Source organism: Sciurus vulgaris (assembly GCF_902686455.1).
Source record: "Sciurus vulgaris genome assembly, chromosome: 5".
NCBI classification, from domain to species: domain Eukaryota; kingdom Metazoa; phylum Chordata; class Mammalia; order Rodentia; family Sciuridae; genus Sciurus; species Sciurus vulgaris.
The window spans coordinates 116,191,374-116,209,724 of NC_136465.1; the positions used below are offsets into that span (position 1 = coordinate 116,191,374).

General features: G+C 53.3%; 4 protein-coding genes across 4 annotated transcripts in view; all 4 read left to right on the plus strand.

The window, feature by feature from the left end:
* Positions 1-483: 483 nt before the first annotated feature.
* HOXC4 (homeobox C4) overlaps positions 484-18,351 on the plus strand; it is a 60,311-nt gene continuing 42,443 nt past the window's right edge. Inside the window, exon 1 of the mRNA XM_079140982.1 lies at positions 484-600. The gene's annotated coding sequence lies outside the window, so the exon portion shown is untranslated. The remainder of the gene's footprint in view (positions 601-18,351) is intronic.
* HOXC6 (homeobox C6) overlaps positions 493-18,351 on the plus strand; it is a 35,712-nt gene continuing 17,853 nt past the window's right edge. The window contains exon 1 of the mRNA XM_079140991.1: positions 493-600. The gene's annotated coding sequence lies outside the window, so the exon portion shown is untranslated. The remainder of the gene's footprint in view (positions 601-18,351) is intronic.
* HOXC9 (homeobox C9) lies at positions 5,598-8,463 on the plus strand. The gene is made up of 2 exons (XM_079140997.1): positions 5,598-6,216; positions 7,922-8,463. Exons 1-2 carry the CDS (start codon positions 5,679-5,681, stop codon positions 8,164-8,166), a joined length of 783 nt encoding a protein of 260 aa, XP_078997123.1. The 5' UTR covers positions 5,598-5,678; the 3' UTR covers positions 8,167-8,463.
* Positions 14,766-18,246, plus strand: HOXC8 (homeobox C8). The gene is made up of 2 exons (XM_079140998.1): positions 14,766-15,238; positions 16,565-18,246. The coding sequence occupies exons 1-2, from the start codon at positions 14,803-14,805 to the stop codon at positions 16,855-16,857; spliced, it is 729 nt and encodes a 242-aa protein (XP_078997124.1). The 5' UTR covers positions 14,766-14,802; the 3' UTR covers positions 16,858-18,246.

Sequence of the window (18,351 nt, forward strand, 5' to 3'; positions counted from 1 at the left end):
GGCTGTGGTCAGCGGCGAGGCCAGCAACCGGATGTTGAGTCTGTAGGAAGGACCTTGAGGTCTGTTGCGCGTTTGGGCAGCCGGGGGCGGCGGCCTAGAGGGTGTGCTGCGTGCAGTGCGGGGGGCGCGGCGGTCAGTGTGGGCGAGGCAGCAGGCCCCGCACACCTCTGCGGCTGCCGGTCTGTGTCCTGGATGTCTGAACTGAGGCCGACCAATGGTCAGAGCTTAAAAAATAAATGCAGTTAAGGGTCTTCCATTTTTCCATTTTCACATAAGAGGTCCTTTCTTTTTTCTCTTTCGGAGATACCTGGATTTGGTCCAGAGCAGGTTGCCCGCGGGAGGGCCCCGCGAGCAGCAGCGCGTGAGGGAGGGAGAGAGGGAGGGAGGGCGAGATGGAGGGAGGGAGGGAAGGAGGGCGGGTGGCGACGGCTGCGGTGGCCGGGGCTTTCCTCCCCCGGCGGCGGGAGGCGGCTGCCCTGCATCTGTGGCCGTGGGGAGTCGAGGAGCAGGTAACGAAGGCGCTTCCCGAGGCGGGATTGGACCAAGCCAGAGGGACCGAGTCTTCTGGGTCTCTTGCCTGAGGCCTTGGCGGGAGAGAAGGTAGGGAGATCGCGCCCGCCAGGCCTGGCAACGAGGCCTCGGGGAATGTTGAACCTGTATATTATTTCAGGCTCACACTCATGTTGTGAGTCTGTCCGTCTCGGGAGATGCGGTTTGTCTGACTGTCTGAGATGTCCCAAACCCTAGGCTCTCCTTCTAAAGGCTGAGACAATTCGGAAAAATTAGTCGTCGGAATGCGCACTTTCATTCATTGGATTCTCTGCAACTCAGCAGGGCGGGTTACGGCGCCCCCAACTTGGAAGGGAGCTTTCCTCTTGTTTCTTGATACCGAGTCCTCTTGCTCTCCCCTCCACGGGCTGTTTCTGACTCCAGGTTCGTTGAGTCGTCCTGAGGTTTGAGGCCAGACAGCTCCCAGTCGGGCAGGGAGGGCGGGGGAGAGACCAGAGGCTCTAACCCCTTAATTGTACTTCGGGCCGGTATTGTCTCTCCTTTCGCTACCTCCGCTTGCTCAGTCTGGGCTCCAAAGTCACTGCAAATTTCCTTGCGACACATACATCACACAAAAGATCAGGTAACAACGCGCTCAGGGCCATTGGGGCTCCAGGCAGAGGGCAGCCCTAGCTCTGGGGCGGCTCCCCCTCCAGCCACTCCCCATGCTGGAAAACCACAACGTGTTGGGGGAGCCGGAAATAGCCCCGTTTGCTGCGGAGCGGCAGGGCGGGGGCGTCAGCGGGAATGCAGGCCTGGTGGCAGGCCGTGGCGTTGAGAGGGCCACGTTCACAGGCCCTGGGGATTTCACTCCTGCTGGGCTTGGGGGCCTGACTCCGGGTGTGCAGGGATCCGGGATACCCACCTGGGGTGGGGGCAGGACGCGGGTCTCCTCGCGGCAGGCCAAGAGGACTCAGTTTCTGCTTCCAGCGCAGGCAGGCCTTAGCTAGGAGGAGTTGTGTGTGGGTGTGTTTTTCCCAACAAAGAGGGATCCGAAAAGAAGGGGGGAAAATAGAAGGGAACCGGGGAGGGGGCGGGGAGGGGAGAGGGCAGCGGAGAGGTGAAATGAGCCCATTTCAGGGGGAGAAGGAAAATGAAAGCAAATGGAGCAAGGCCTTCTACGCGCAGGGCCGGTGCTGAGAAGCGGTGAGCGGGATCCCTGCCTGCGGCGGCTGGTCTGGCCCACTGGGGGCACAGGGAAAAAAGCCTGTTTTAAATTTAATCCGAACTTGACGGTGTGGATTGAACCGGAGGGAAATTAAATCACTGAAAGGGAGCCGCGGGACAGGGGGAGGGGATGACTCTAACCTGTCTGTCTGTCCTTCCCACGGTGGTGCTAGCTTGATTGTGGTCTCAGATGCCCAGGTTCGAGGTGATAGAGTAAGCGTGCCCCTCCCCCTTATGGGTCTCTCCAGTGCCCAGTGAATCGGGGGTGGGAGAAGAGCGCTGAGCAATCCGAGTTAATTTACAGAACTGCTAGTTAGAACTGGGTCCCCCCCACATACACCAACAGGGACTCTCAGTCCCCTCAGGTCTCTCAAATTGCCCCAGCAGTGCTAAGGAAAATTAAAGGGAGTGGTTGTGGGTGAGAGGGTCTTGAAATATGGTGGAAGATTGAATAGGAGTAACTGAACCCCAGGAATATAAGCCCCTCCTTCTTGGTGCCCCCATAGCCTTGTGCCCCCACACCTATAAGCCCGGGTTTAGGGAAAGCCTGAAAGCCTGCTTCCGAGCCCTGACCTGCCATCCTGTCTCCAAATGTGGCAAACAGGGGCTGCAACCCATAATGCAGTTGTGGAACCTGTCTTACTTGGGCCTACTGGACTTCAGGATTCCCAGGCTCTCCAAGGCCTCCCCACAGCTTCCTCTCTCTGAGAGGCATAGGGAAAATGGGACATTGGCCAGGAGGGGGCTGTGGGCGAGGCCTGCTTCCTGATCCACAGCTGTGCCTGTGACTTAGTGGGGAGGGTCGGAGTTCCTGCTCCCAAAAGGCAAGAATCCCCCTTGGTTTCCTGGGGGATTTAACGGGCAGCAAAGATCCCTAGATGGTGATCCTGAGGACTGACTGCTACAGACTCCGCAGGGTAGGCAGGCCGGTGCTCAGGGAGCTCAAGAGTTGAAAAGAAGGCAGTGTTCAAAGGGGATAGGAGAGAAGGGGGTGTCTCTTTACAGCCACGATGTCCATTTTAGGGGCTCTCCCAAAGACCAGAAGTCTATAGGAGAGGATCCTTAAGGACTCTTTTCTGCAGGAAAGCTGAGGTTGAGGCAGAGGGGCCCTGTTGCCTGGCGAAAACGCAAAGGAGAAGCAGGCATGAATGCTCTTTCTCCTTCTGTTTCTTTGCTCCTTGACCAAAGCATGGATCAGCCTCCAGTCGCCTGGGCGGCTGTCTGGGCCAATATGGGATTCTGTATCCCATAGGCCTAGTGTACCCACCAGAGCTGGTCCCCCAGGAGGGGCAGGAGAAGAGGCCTCTTCCTCCTTTGTGTCCAGACAGAAGTGGCTGCTGCGCCCGGAGTCGGTCCCACTGCAAAGGCCCGGCAAGCAAGCGGTCTGCACAATGCCACGGCTGCTCCGCCAGCTCTCGCCCTGCCCCGTCCTGCCTGCCTGCCTGCGTATCACTGTCCTTCCTCAGGCTAGCTATCTGTATGCCTTCCTTTCCCTACTCTCTTTCCATCTGACTTTCCTTCTCCCCCCCACTTTTCTTTTTATCCTAATCCTCTGTTTCCTTCTTTCCTTTCTTGGGCCTGGCGCCGTGTTGCAGTTGGTCTGTCCCAGGCTGTCTGGGGCTCAGTCTCTCTTAGGCTCCGTCCTCTGGTGTCCTCTTGGTTGCAGTCTGGCCCGGGGCCCCGCTGAAGGCTAAATGTCTTTGCTTATCGCTGCCAGCAGCCGCCCAAGAGCCAGGCCGGGTCCCCAGTCACCAAGGGCTGGGGGAGGTGCTGACTGTGCTGGAGATTTGGAGAAAGCTTCCGCAGAGGGACTGGAACCTTCCGTCTTTTCCTTGAACTAGTGAGGAAGATTTTTGATTGACAGCTAACTCGACTCCATCAATGCCAAAGAGATATTCTGTTTCTTGTTGTAATTGGGATTTCCTAGCCAGTCCAGTCCGAGGGAGAAGACAGTAGGAGCTGAGGGGGACAAGGCTGCAAATCCCGGGTTGCTTCTGCCCAGTCAGATTATTTCCCTCATCTCCCCTGTGCATTGAAATCCCAGCCCCGGTAGACCGAAATGGAAAGAACTGAAGAGGGGGAGGAGCAGGGACTGGGGAGGGGAGCTATGGAGCTGGGGTCCAAGCTGGGAGCAGCAGCTGTGCCCTCCCCCCAACTTTCTTCCCCACCAAATACACATAATGCACTCCCCAGCCCTTCTCCACCTCAGAGGAGATTGGCACAGGGGAAACCCAGTCCTTGCCCCCACCCCTGGTGTTTGGTCCCCTCCTGGGGACAGAAGAGGGAAAGCAGGGCAAGCATGGATGGATCTGGGAAGCCTCCTTCCCTGCTGCCTTCAGAGCCAGCATCTCAGCCTCAGCTCCTGCCTATTTCCCCTAGAGCAGACTAGGACTCTTCCCTCTGACCCTGAAATTGCACCCTTCCCTCAAACTCACTCTGCCCTGCCTAGGTACAGCACCTCTGGGGACATCACCTGTCCTTCTCCTTCCCCTAGTCAATCTCTCAACCCCCCTCTTGCACTCACAGTAAGGGTTTTCTGATTGCTTAATGCCCTCCCCATTACTAAACCACCATGGGACAGTCTAATGGAAAGCCTAGGGCTGTGCAGTGAACCCGAAATTCCAGGAGGGTAGCAATCAACTATGGGGGGGCGGTAATCTAAGTTATCTGATATTCACCTACAATCACACTGCCCCCTCCAGAATTCCTGAATCCGACCCCAAAGAAATTGCTTTCTTCCATCCCTCCGTTGCTTTTTTCCCATTCCAAAAACAGCCTACAATTTTATTTAATGAAAGACACATTTATGAACAATCAAATGATCCTCATAAAATTTTTATTGAAGGACGTAAAAACAAGCTACTTGCCCACGACCGAGGTCGCTCTCTCGCCTTGCCCGCTCTCACCCTGGCTCTCTGCAGGCAGAACCAGTGAGTGACTTCTTTTTTGGGGGGTAGGGTGTCGCAGAGGTGGAGTTGGGGGCAAAAGTGTGAGCAGGCAAACGGGATGGGGATGCCCCACTTAAGTTGTGTAGATCTCTCCTCCACTTCTTCAAGCTGGCAAAGAAACATAAATAGATACAGACAATAAATTTAAAATAAAGGCGCTTGTATATCTGTGCCAAAGCGACGACTTCCAAGGCTGATGATAAAGGTGTATGAGATTCCGAAGTTCTTCCCCTCCCACCCGCAGATCATCTTCCCTAAGCTTCCTCTACCCCAGATTTGGGGGCTGAGTTGTCCAGTGGCAGAAGGATGCTCCCCTTTCCCTCCTTCCCTCCCTCCACCCCAGCTTCTCCAGTCCCCTCCCACCCTCCCTCCCTCACTGCTGCTGCTCCTGAAAGAAATACATACATACACACTATTTAAAAACGCATTTTTAAAAGCCACGTTCCGAACTGACAATCGCTGATCTAGGCTGGCTCAGAGACTGCGGGAGCTTCAGGGCCGACAGAGACAGATTACGTCAAGAAATAGTTCCTCCACCTACCTCGACCGGCCTCCCCGCCCCTATGGGGCTCCTGCGCCCGGCTCAACCCTGGGGGTCCGGGAACCCTTGCTTCGGGGACTGGTATTTTCACCCCATTAAAAAATCCTCATGGTTGGAGAGAGCCATCTGTTTATACGGGTGGACATGGGCAAGGGGGGGTTCTCTGATTATCAGCGATCCTGAGGGGGGGCCGGCGCCTTGAGTCCAGAGTTGCGGACCCCCAGGAAAACGCAGGTCGCGGGGATCAGCAGAGAGAGGGGGTGGGAGGGGGGGGGAAGCAAGGGAAAAAAAAGCCCCTGCGCATTGATCCGCGCCGTATTTTTGGGTAAATACGATCACGTGGGGGTTGGGGAGCCAATGAGCTGCCGGGAAAAGGCTGGAAAAATAATTACCTGCCTTGATTGTTCTGTGAGCAGATAAAAAGTACATATACAGTTCATACAATAATCTTATGTATGTAAAACCCTGTTACGATGTCGGCGACGGGGCCCATCAGTAACTATTACGTGGACTCGCTCATCTCTCACGACAATGAAGACCTCCTAGCGTCCAGGTTTCCGGCCACAGGGGCTCACCCCGCCGCCGCCAGACCCAGCGGTTTGGTGCCGGACTGTAGCGATTTTCCGTCCTGTAGCTTCGCCCCCAAGCCGGCAGTGTTCAGCACGTCGTGGGCGCCCGTGCCCTCGCAGTCGTCCGTGGTATATCACCCGTACGGCCCCCAGCCCCACCTCGGCGCCGACACGCGCTACATGCGGACTTGGCTCGAGCCGCTGTCCGGCGCCGTCTCCTTCCCCAGCTTCCCGGCCGGGGGCCGTCACTACGCCCTCAAGCCGGACGCCTACCCCGGGCGCCGCGCCGACTGCGGCCCGGGAGATGGCCGCAGCTACCCGGACTACATGTACGGCTCGCCCGGGGAGCTGCGCGACCGCGCCCCGCAGACACTGCCCTCGCCCGAGGCGGACGCACTCGCCGGCAGCAAGCACAAAGAGGAGAAGGCCGACCTGGACCCCAGTAAGTTGGGAGCAATTTTCCTTTACAACCGGCGCGGGAGGGGAGGGGAGGACAGGCGGGGGGAGCCGAATTACAGCCCCTCGGAGCGATGCTGGGAGCGCGGGAGAGGGGCGAGGGCGAGGGGGCGAAGACTCAATAAAAGCGAATTACCTTGGGGAGCTTTCAGGGGAAGGAAGGTCTGAGAAGGGGGCCCAGGGAGCCAGGTTGGGAGAGGGTCGAAGGGGAGCTCCTCTCACAGATGCTGACTTGATGAGAGACCCCTGTCCCTCTCCAAGCCCAGGTTTTTGACTCATTTGCCACTTTCGAAGAAATGCAGACAGGGCCAGGGACTGGGGTGGGGGGCGAGATTCATTTTATGGTTTGAGATGGGACAGGGGAGAGGTGAGGAGAATACTAGGGGCAGAGAGGAAATACCTCTGGGAGAAAAATCACCCTTGCCTCCCATCAGCATGGGAATTCTCACCCCACTATGGATTCATAAAACAGAAGGTCCATTGCCCTCCCCCAGAAGCACTGGTTGAGGGGTCTTCAGGGATTTTACAGCCTGGGATCTTGAAAAGATCAAGACTTCCAGAGGGAACTGGGGAGAGAAGTAGAATCTGAGTCTCCTTAAACTTGAGAACCCTCTTCTGAGGGTTTACAGGAGAAAGGGTTGAGAATGGGTGTCAGGGATGTGGAGTGGGGAGACATCTCCCCAGATTAGAGAATTTCATACACACACACACACACACACACAATCACAATCAGGCTCCTATCAGGGAGATAGGAACCTTCTGAGTATTGCAAAGGAGGGCTGGTTGGGGTAGGTGGGGGGCAGGTGAGAACTGCAGGGCCAGAGAAAGGGTTTTGAAAGAAGGAGAAAAGGCAGGAGAGGGGGTGCAGTCCCCTGGGTGTGAGGAAGTGTCTGGGGGAGTCCCAGGAGGGGGCTGCAGGAAATCTTTTTCTCTAGCCCCACAAGGGGCCAGGGCCTAATTATACCCCTCTGAAGGCTTCCCTCCCTGCCCTTAGCTACTCCCATAAACCTGAAATTGGAGGCTTGGCTCCTGCATAGCCTGTCCTGGAGCTGGCAAGAGGGGACACTGGAGGCCAAGATATAGGGGAACCTGTTCCCAAGGCCAGCAGCTCTCTGGAGAGAGAAGAAAGACTTTCCCCATCTCAGCATTGTCCTGAGAATTCGCCTCAGCAGGGTTGAACTCTGAGCGGGAGACAGGCACTAGAGAGAGTGGTGAGGGGTTTAGGGACTCTCAGGGTCAGGAAGCAGAAGTGCTGAAATTTCAGGACTTGGTCGTGGGCTGGGAGGATGGGAGGGGGCAGAGGAGGAGGGAGGTGGGGAGGAGAGAGACCTCGCTATAAAAATAAAAAACAAGAGAGAGAAGCGTTTATGGGCCTATGAAACGGTTGGGAATTTGGACTTTTTATGAGGATATTCTCGAATTACTACTCTTGAAGCTGAGGACCAGACTGTAGGGGCTTTGATAGCCTCGGATTTCCTACAGTTTTAGGTGCTGGAAACTGAAGAGGGAGGGGAGGTGGGGAGGGGGCAGCATGCAGAAGGAGGAAGGGGGAAAATTCCTAAGGTAAAACGTGTCCAAATTCAGGTTCAATTATTGGGTTTGGGAAGCCTGGCTAAGCCTGGGGTTGGGGTGGCAGAGGTCCTGGGCTGGAAAGGGGCTCCACTGACCCCTGCCTATGTTTGGCCCTCCAGGCAACCCCGTGGCCAACTGGATCCATGCCCGCTCCACGAGGAAGAAGCGCTGCCCCTACACCAAGTACCAGACGCTGGAACTGGAGAAGGAGTTTCTCTTCAATATGTATTTAACCAGGGACCGTCGGTACGAGGTGGCCCGGGTTCTCAATCTCACCGAGCGGCAGGTCAAAATCTGGTTTCAGAACCGGAGGATGAAGATGAAAAAGATGAATAAAGAGAAAACCGACAAGGAGCAATCCTAAACCCTGCCCCAGCCTGCTGCCTCAGCACAGCCAAGGGAAAAACAGAAACCCCACAAAAATACCCCAACCCAGGCGGGAGAAAGAAAGCACGAAAAGAAAAGGAAGGAGCAAGATAGAGAAAAGCCAATCAGCTTAAAAAGGAAAAAAAAGGGGGAAAAAGGAAAACTCGCGATTTGGGAGGGTTACGTGTTGAGAAATTGGTGTTTTAGAGTTAGTTCTACCCAGCGATAAAGAGGCAGGAGAGAAACTGAATTCTCTTCCCCCAGCGCAACAGAAATAAATGACACACACAAATGTGATTTTTTCCTCCTTTCTTCAGAGAAGCCAGTACTTGAATTGCTATATTTCTATTTTTTCCTGTATCATATTTGATCTGGGCTATCCCTTCCCAGGCCTGGGGCATTCTGCGTGCAGATTTTGTACAAAAAAAAAAAAGACACACACACACACACACACATACACACAACAATGATTCCCAACCCAGGAGCTGAGGGGCCAGGACGCGCAGGCTGGGTCCGGCGGCGCAGGCCCGCGCCTCAGGCATGTATATAGCAGCGTTCCCTCTCACCCCCAGCGTCGGTCCTGTAACGTGCTTCTGTTTGTTATGGTAGAACAGCTCTGTGTTAATATATCCAAGTCGCTTTAAAAACCAGAAATCCAACTGCATCCAGTTCTCGTTATTTCTCCTCCCTGAGGTTCCCAGACTAATGTTGTGGAGGAGGCAAGTGCTCAGATCCTCTAGGGGAGGCTGGCTACCTCGGAGGGGCAAATGCCTGTCGCTTCTCTGGGGCCGGGCAGGGTGGGGTGAGGGTTCCAGGGGAGGGGTGGAAGCTGCTGAGGCAGAGGCCTGGCTTGTGCCTGCCTGGCTTGTGCCTGCCTCGGTTGGCTGCCTACAAGTTTCCTGGTGGCTAGATGGGGGGGCACAGCATGAATGGCTTTCCCTGGCTGTAATTAATTGTAATAATTTATGAGTACATGAGATCGTAGAGAAGAGATAGGTGAAGATGAAAGTTGGGTGCTGGGTGAGGGCCCAGGCTGGATTTTTGCCCAGCTGCATTGGTGATTTGGTGTTTTCAGGGATGACTAGAAAAGAAGGCTGGCGGGACGTTCGGCTAGGAGGAAGACCAGGCAGGCCTCAGGGAGCAGGACAAGCATTGGGGACTGCTTTGAGAGAGAAAGGAAAAAATGGAGAGAGAGAGAGAAAGGAGAAGAAGGAAGGGCTGGAAGGGGAAATGAAAGAAATAAGGGAAAAAGGAAAGGGAGAGGAGGAGGAAGGAAAGAAGAAAGGAAGATGACAAAACCCAATATAACCAGAATTAGATTTACTTTCTACTTCTCAATCATTCTCTTCTCCTTCTAGTTCTCTTCTCAACCTCTCCCTCTTTCTGGTGTTGAGTTTGCATGTTGGTCTGGGTGTAACCAGAGTCATGCTAAGCAGCTGCAGCACTTCTAGGGGATGGTGAGGCCAGGGCCCAAGGTAGCTGGTTAGGGATTAGCCAGGAGTGGGGTGCTCCCTGGCGGCTGTGAGACCCCAAGCATAAAGGTGAGGGTGTGTGTGTAACAGCCTGGTGGGGCTGGTTGGCTGAGCTGCACCCCAGAGCGCCTTCCCTAGAACCAACAGTTTTCATCTGCTAATCAGAAGCAGACACAAGCTGCTGGGTATATGCCTGGGCCCGGCGCCCCCTTTCTCGGAAATCCCCCAATCTGGAAACTATTAAAATCAGACTGCTTGAAATATAGCCCTTTAATATCACAGGCTGCCCATTTTGCTGAGGGTGCTCTGAATATTTGGAGGATACCACCATAAAAGACAATAATTTTGGGCCCCAGCCCATATGCTGCTTCCCTCAAAGCATCACCTTACAGGATTTTTGATACACTTGTAGGAACTAGTCTCTACCCAATTATTTGAATCTCTTACCCCCTCCTTCCATTAAACCCTCCAATTTTGAGGTCTGGAAGAAAGTGGAAAGGGGTGAAAACTGTTGTAATATTTTGGGGAACAATCAAGTTGTAACAACAGATTTAGTTGTTGAAGTATTTGCTCCTCTTTTCTGCTTAGGAGACCTCCTTCCCAATTCCAGAAGCATTGTTTTCTTGGCCCTTTGCAAAGGTGCTTTGCCTAGTTTGCTCTCTTTTCTCACTTCTCCCTTTGGTCCTTTGCTGTTCTGTAACCCTGGCCTCAGTTCCGCACTTGATGGAAACCAAGACACCCCTTTCTCCCTCAGTTTAGACCGCTGGGATGCGGGCTTCTCTCCCAGCCCGAGCTCGGCAGTGTTTCAGGGCTTCCACCCCGCCCCTGCTCAAAGGCCCTGTCGCCTCCCCTCTGCGTCCGTCAGCACGGCCTGCTTCCTGCAGCCTGCCCGCCGAGCCGGCTTTGCTGTGGGGCTGTGGGCAGGAAGGAGGGCTGCAGGGCTTGGAAGACCCTGAGGAGAGCTTGGGATTCAGAGCAGGCCCACCGCCCGGTTCACTATTCAATCCCAGCCCAGCCTTCAGCCTGCAGGTCAGAATTGGATTCGATTTTTATTCATTATCACTTATGAATTAAAACAACACGACACACTTCTGGGGAAAGAAATGAAAGCTGGCCGGATAGGGGGGCTAGCAAATGCCCTCCTTCCCTAATCTTCCCCTCCCACCTCTCCTGCTCCTTTGTCAGAATCACAAAACCCTAAAGGTTGTTCCACTTGGGAAGGCAGAGGATAGGTACATTTCCGCAGCCCCGAAATGCCACTTTTATGGCGCTGTTTGTCTCCTTGCTCTGGGTTCTGAATGGGGCCGAACAAAACAGCAGCGCAGAGCTGGCTAGACGTCTGGGCTTAATTGTTTTATGGTTTAAATAAGGTGGACACTCTTTCCTTTGAAATCGGATTATAGGAATGTTTTGTCTATGGCCCACGGAGAACAGGACTTCACTGGCTAGGAGGGAGAGGTGGAGAAAGCGCGCGCGCGCGCGCGCGCGCGCGGGATGGGCTACAAACCAGGGGCAAACAGCCTGGAGGAGTCATAGCCCACCTTAAAGTCCTACAGGCGGCCGCAGAATAAACCATGCGGGGCCAGCTTCAGGATAAGGGGAAGGAGGAGTTTAGGGTGCGCGCTGTGGACAGGAGGTCGTGGGAGCTTCGTTCGTGCATCCGCGTGCGCGGAGGTTTTCCGAGGTCAGAAATGCGACTGAATGGTGTCGGTGGGGCGGGGGCGGCGAGGGCGGGGAGGATAGCTAGTTTCTTTGCACAATGTCTCTTAATGCAAGAAAAGAGGGTAACAAAAAGAGAACAGTTTGGAACCTTTCACAAGGTTTATTTCAAGAACTTAGAAAACAAAAGAACAGCAGTCCCGAGACAACTCCCTTCCGGGGAATCCCTTTCTTTTGCACCCAGTTGGAGCCTCCTTCTTTCCACTTCCCACCTTTGGGCCAAGCCTAGGACCTCTGTTGGCTTTTTGCCGACCGGACTGCATTGGGGCAAATGGACGCGAGGTGGCGCTGTTGCTCAATGTTAGAGGCGACGGTGCCCCCCGACCCTCCTGGCCGCATTGACATTTGAGGCCTGGCCCAGGGCCGCGGCAGGAAGGCCCCGCGCCTCTGCCCGGCCCAGCCCCACTGGCTCTGAGCAAATCAATCCTCTCACCTGCGAGGTGTAAATAATTCGCGAGTGGCAGCGGTAGATGGACCCAGGCTCTGGCAGGGGGCTCGTGAGGCGCAGGAGGGTAGGCATCAAAAATAATCGCTTTGCGGAGGAGATAAGTGCGAAGCAGGCAGCGCGTAATTAACACAAAAAGGCGGAATGACCCGGACAAACGAACATAAATCCGTGATACCTAAGGGCGGTGCAGGCCTCGGGGAGAGGAATAGAGATGGCCCCGGCGAGGATGGCTGCTTTCGGTTCCTTTATTTCCAGGCTCAGGGAGCGAAATAAACCAGATACGTGCAAAAGCAAAAAATAAAAAATAAAAATAAAATAATCAAATTAAAGGAAGATGAAATATCTCCACAAAAGGGGAAACCAGCCCGACCAGGGGTTGCGGGACTGGTGGGTTCTTCGGACAGGCGGCGGTGGCGGCACACTCGGGACAGTCGCATTCCAAGACACAAAGGCCCAGAAGAATAGCTCTGTGGCAGGGTTTTCGCTGGACCATAAAATGTCGAAATATCCCCCCACCCCCTAAAAGATAAGGCGCAGGCCCCAGAGCGATCCTGCCCTCTGGGCCTCCTCTTTCCAGACAGAGAAGAGAAAGTATTTATGACAGTCCCCAGTGACCCAGATGCTGGGAGCCCAGAGTCCACCCTGTTCAGCTCGACACCAGAGGAGCAGGCTTGGAAAAAGGCAGGGCTGGAGCCAAGGATGCAGCAGGCTCTGGTAGGTGGAAAAGCCTGGTTGTGCCCATGCACTATTCTGGACCCTAGGGAGGCCTGTAGCCCTGGAACTGCCTCCTCTGGCCCTTCCCTCCTGGCCCCAGGGCCAGAGTTCTGAGTGTCTTAAGAGTTGGGGCAGTCCCTAACTGAGATAGGAGTGGGTCCCCCAAAGGCAAGGGACCCTGGAAGGATCTTTTGCTGGTGTACCAGTGAACGTCCTTTGGGAATTTGGCTGAGAGTGACCATTTCCCCAGCAATTATTCAGATAATAGGACGGGTCTAAACAATCCTACACTGCACAGCTATTCCTTTCTCCATCCCCAGAGCTGACTCTGGATGGGGATGGGGAAGAAAAAGATCTGGTTTTCTAACCACCTCCTTCCTCATCCAACCCTGAAACCCCAGGATGTGGAAGGAAAACAGGTAGCAGGGTTTTGGGGTTTGATTTTTTTTTTTTTTTTTTTTTTTTTTTTTTTCATGATGAAGACCTAAAGATACATTTGTGTTTTTCAGGCATTATGTGCATGTGGGCCTGGTGTGCACGTGTGTGTAGTTGTCTGTGAGGTGAAAGGGATGCTTCCAGGAATGTATATGCCAGTTTACAGTGAGCATGCACTTGATGTGTCCCAGGATGAGAAGGTAGCATGTACCGTGTGTATTCAGTGTGCCCCAGGGTTGCACACACTGGAGAGGGAGGAAGGGGAAAACCATTCTTATCTTCTTCATTCATATGCACATAGCACACATACATGGCTTTCTCACTTTCTCCCCTTTTCTGTCCGTGTTAAACCCATATAACTATACATACTTAGGGACAGGGAAGGATGCTGATGGATTAAGATTCTTTTATACATTAGAATTAACTTCGGTTTGCCCAGTATTGGGGATGAAGAGACCCCTCCACACACACACACAGAGAAAGTGTGGGTAAATATTTAAAGAGTGTCTGTTGACAGTTCCCATCCACATCCTGACCTGGGCAGCTTGCCTGGGGAAGAGGAGGGTTCAGAGAGCCAAGCAGCCCCTCCAGGCTAAGCTGGCATTTCCTATGAGGTGGGAGTATGTGGGGACAAGTAAGAGGCCTGCTTCAGTACCCTCCAACTCAGATACAAATAGTCTCCTGAAAAGAAACATCCTGGATCAGCCCAGCCAGAAGCCAGGAACACAAACTGTCCTTTCCTTTCTTAGTCCCCATAAGCAGCTTTGCTCTCAGACCCCCAGCCAAGCTTATTGGCATTGCTTGGGTTCCCTGTTCCAGGTAGGGTTGGTGTCTGAAGGGATAGTGTGGCCCTGATAGGGTACGTGGGGTAACCAGCCCTCTGTCCTCCTCTACTCATAGTAGCCAAGAGAGTCTTAAGGATCTAAGGAAGACAGGGCACTTTCAGACCCTGGGGAGGGGTCAGTGACTGGGTCCTATGCCTGGGGACTGTGGTGTGCTTTTTTTCTCTTTAAAGTCCCCAGACTTAAGGACCCTCTAAGGATATCATCTTTTGGGTTAGAGGCTCTGCTCTGGCTTGCTGACATTCAAAGCTGGTGTGGGGGGAGGGGGGAGTTCTTATACCTGTTGAGGTAACCTGAATTGACCTGCTGGCTAAGGTATTGCCCCCCACCAGAGAGGAAGGAAAAGAGAAGGGGGAGGGAGCACCTTCAAATCTGAATGCGTACCTTGGAAAATCTGGCCCCAGCCATTAGCTGGGGCTGGCTAGCCACCCCCTACACACACCACACCCCCCATCCCTCCCCCTTTCCTCCCTCCCCTTCCTTCAGGTCCCCCCCAGCCCTGAACCCCTCAACCCCCGCCATCTCTCTCCTCTCTTCTTCCTCTCTCTCTCTCTCTCTCTCTCTCTCTCTCTCTCTCTCTCTCTCTCTCTCTCTCTCTCTCTCTCTCTCTCTCTCTCTCTCGCCTGTCTTCATGTCGTGGATTGATGAACGCGAATCGCGTGTAAGCGCCGCCACCGCCGGGAGTCTGAGGAATTCGCCTGGGCTGTTAAAGGAAAGAGCTAAGTGAGAGAGCGCGAGCTCTACCTACCGACAGTGAAGAGAGCCGCCGCCGCCGCCGCCGCCGCCGCCCGCTCGCCGCCCGCCGCCGCCGCCCGCGCCCCAGACCCCGGAGCTCTGCACCGAGGCGCCCCCCACCTGCCCAGCCCCCAGCCCACCAGCCCAGCCCAGTCCGGGGGCGCCAGCCGACCTGGGGTTCGGTCCCGGGGGGAGGGGAGTTTCGGGGGTACCGGGCGGGGGAGCCGTGAGCCAGAGGGGAGGGGGCCGCGGGTTTTCATGTACCCAGCATGAGCTCCTACTTCGTCAACCCCCTGTTCTCCAAATACAAAGGCGGCGAGTCCCTGGAACCGGCCTATTACGACTGCCGGTTCCCTCAGAGTGTGGGCAGGAGCCATGCGCTGGTGTACGGGCCCGGCGGCTCGGCGCCGGGCTTCCAGCACGCCTCGCACCACGTCCAAGACTTCTTCCACCACGGCACCTCCGGCATCTCCAACTCGGGCTACCAGCAGAACCCGTGCTCGCTTAGCTGCCACGGAGACGCCTCCAAATTCTATGGCTACGAGGCGCTCCCCAGACAGTCCCTTTATGGGGCTCAGCAAGAGGCGAGCGTGGTGCAATATCCCGACTGTAAATCCTCCGCCAACACTAACAGTAGCGAAGGACAAGGCCACTTAAATCAAAACTCGTCTCCCAGCCTCATGTTTCCATGGATGAGACCCCACGGTGAGAAGCCTTTTCTCTTTCCCCCTTGGTCTCCCGCGCTCCGGGGTCTTCTCCCCCTCCCTCGCCTTTTTGTCTGTCCTTGCTTTTCCTCCTGGCTTTGGGGTCTCTCCCACCCCACCCCCATGCCTGGGTGGGTTTCTGGAGGTTGTTGGGAGGGGGCGCCTGGGACGTTTTGGAAATTGGGGTGAAGGTGGGGAAAAGGTGGTGTGTGGGTGGCAAAGGGTTAAAAATAATTTCCTCCATTTCTGTCTGTGTCTGTCTCTCTGTCTCTCCCTCTCCCCATCTCTAAAGTCAAAGTTGGGGAGGTGACTGGGAAGGGTACCCTGAGGCTATCAGTGTTTGGAGCTGATAACCAGTTTCTCCAAAGGCAGAGAGCCCGCAGTCCAAGGCAGTGGCCAGGCTGTCTTAGGTCTAGCCAGACCCAAGCCAGAGAGAGTGTGAAGACCCCTAGAATAGACACTCTGGCTCTCTAGGGTCCCCACTGCTTCCTTTCAGAGAACTAGCCTAAGGGCCATTACCTCAACTTTTTTGTACTTCCCCCAGTTGAAGAAAAGACAGGGAGCCTGAGAAAAGAAAAGGGGAAAAAAGTGCTCCAAAGGAGAGGGGCATACAGGTTGAGGGGCTCTGAAGTCCAGAGGACCCTAACCAGATTACCCTTCCATCAAAGACTTGTGGGGTCTCCTTGAGACCTGCAGAGCTACTCAGGTCATGAGCCCCTCCAAGGGTGGCCCCTCACAGCCCAATTTCGAAGTACAGGGGGAAGCGATAAAGCGACAAGTTCCGGCAGGGATGGCCCTTGATTTATTTGCTGGTCTCCAGTTAGCAATCAGGCAAAGCAGTGATACATTCCAGGAGATCAATTATTTTTCTTATTGGAAAAGCATTAGGCAGAGAGAGGCAATGAGGGGGCAGTGGGCAGAACCCCTCTCCCTTATCCCCATTCCTTTTTCCTTTCTTTTGGAAACAGATTCTATCCCCAGCCCATCTCACTAAATGCCATTCTGCACTTGTAAACAAAGCTGCAAAGGCCAGTTCTCTGGGATTGCAGGCCTGGGGGACTCTGAAGGGTTCCTCTGGCCCCTTTAAGCCCCCAGATTCCAGACAACTCCAGTCCCTGCCCCCATCCTCACCCCATCTCCCAAGGTGAAGCCAAACCAAAACAATCCCCCAGACTTTCTTGCCCTTGCCTGCCTTCTGCTCTAGCGTCTTCTGCAGGAGGGTGGTGAACTGGGGAGACCAAAGTGGGGACTATAAGGGAGGCAGAGTAGCAGGGAAAAGCCGAGCCCCCACCCAGACATAACCAGACTGGGGTTCTGTTCTGTCCAGCTCCGGGGCGGCGCAGCGGTCGGCAAACTTACAGCCGGTATCAGACCTTGGAACTAGAAAAGGAGTTTCTCTTTAATCCTTATTTGACACGAAAGCGCCGGATTGAAGTCTCTCACGCCCTGGGACTGACCGAGAGACAAGTGAAGATCTGGTTCCAGAACCGAAGAATGAAGTGGAAAAAGGAGAACAACAAGGATAAACTGCCTGGGGCTCGAGATGAGGAGAAGGTGGAGGAAGAAGGAAATGAGGAAGAGGAGAAAGAGGAGGAGGAAAAGGAAGAAAACAAGGACTAAGAAAAAAAAGAAAGAAAAAGAAAATTTCCCTCCTTTTAGCAACTCCCTTGAAGTTTCGTTTTATGGTAGCAGATAAATTGAGAAGTTTACGACTGTCATTTGCTTTTATAGAGAATAGAATGACACTCACAACTCTAACTACCTGTCAGATACTTGCAGCTCTGGTTTTATTACCTTTGGACTCCCCCTCCTCTTTATTTGTTTGGGGGCTGGAGGAGGGAGATCCAGACACAGCAAAAAGTTTGGACTCTCTGTCTCACTCCTTGCCCTAACACACACACTTGTCCCTACTCCCACCTTCTGAGTCCTATTTGAATTTTAAGGTCTGTGACCTGGCCTCCTTACCCCTTCTTTCTGCCCCTTCTCACCATGCTCCCACTTCCCTGCTTCTCTGGTATTTATTTTAGAGGGGAACCCCCCCTAAAATGCAGAAGAGGACTCCTGGCTTTGTTTTTATGCTAGGTTTAGTGTACTAGATTTACTTTTTAAAAAAGGAAAGGAAAGGAATAGTAATAAAAGGAAGGAAAGGAAAATAAATGAAAAAATTTTAAAGAAATAGGAAAAGATAGCAAGGATTATTCCTTCCCCCTCCTTTAGGCTCCTGCTTAGAAAACCCCTTTGACTTTCTCTTGGAACCTGATGGAAACCTGAAATAGATGTGGGTCTCTCCCCTCCTCCCTTTCTAAGGGACCTACAGTCACCTCTAAAATCCTACCTAGCCATCCCATGGTCACTCGGGCCCATGCCTTCCTTGCCTTCACTGTTTGATTTCTGTTCTTTTGGGCCCGGCTCCCTCTGAGCTGCAGCAGTGATAGCGCTCAGAAATCACCATAATCATGAAAATAAATAATAATAATAATAATAATAACAATAAATCTTTAACATACTACCTAAAGGGAACCTGCAATAACCTTGAAAAAGAAAATTTAAAAATCCTACTATAGGAAAAAAAAGAGAAAAAATTAAAACTCAAAAAAAAAAGAAAGAAACCTCCAACGTATTTTATCACTACCTATAGAAAGAAATCCTGCTTTGAGAGTATTCGTAATGCAGTTTTGTTGTCGTTTGTTGCTGCTTATTTCACTAAGAAGAACCCAACAACTGAGACTGCCTAGCCCGCCGGTCCTGTGCGCTTTTATTGTGCTTCTAACCCCAGTAGAGTAGAACTAAATTGCACTGAATGTATAGTTAACTCTGTCTTGAATTCTCTGTTTATGCAACATGCTCGAAAGGAAAAAAAAAACGTTAAAAATATATCTATAATAATAATTTTTGGTCATTTGTCTTTATGTCCAGCTATGAATGTAGATTTTGTGTCCCGACAGCCCTGTTCCTGGTCCAAGTACTTTGTATTGTATACGTGAGTCATAATAAAAAAAAAGGAGAAAAATATATGAAGCTGAAATGCCTTGCTTTTTCTCCACAGCTCTTCTCCATTCTCTACCCCCTCCCTCCTTATTCTCCTTCCCTAACACTCTGGAAAAGATCTCCACT

Excerpts from the sequence above, each read along its gene's own strand:
- HOXC9 (XM_079140997.1), top strand. The coding sequence starts at position 5,679 with ATGTCGGCGACGGGGCCCATCAGTAACTATTACGTGGACTCGCTCATC. Across the intron at positions 6,217-7,921 it reads GAAGGCCGACCTGGACCCCA|GCAACCCCGTGGCCAACTGG; the intron begins GTAAGTTGGGAG and ends TTGGCCCTCCAG.
- HOXC8 (XM_079140998.1), top strand. The coding sequence starts at position 14,803 with ATGAGCTCCTACTTCGTCAACCCCCTGTTCTCCAAATACAAAGGCGGC. Across the intron at positions 15,239-16,564 it reads TCCATGGATGAGACCCCACG|CTCCGGGGCGGCGCAGCGGT; the intron begins GTGAGAAGCCTT and ends TGTTCTGTCCAG.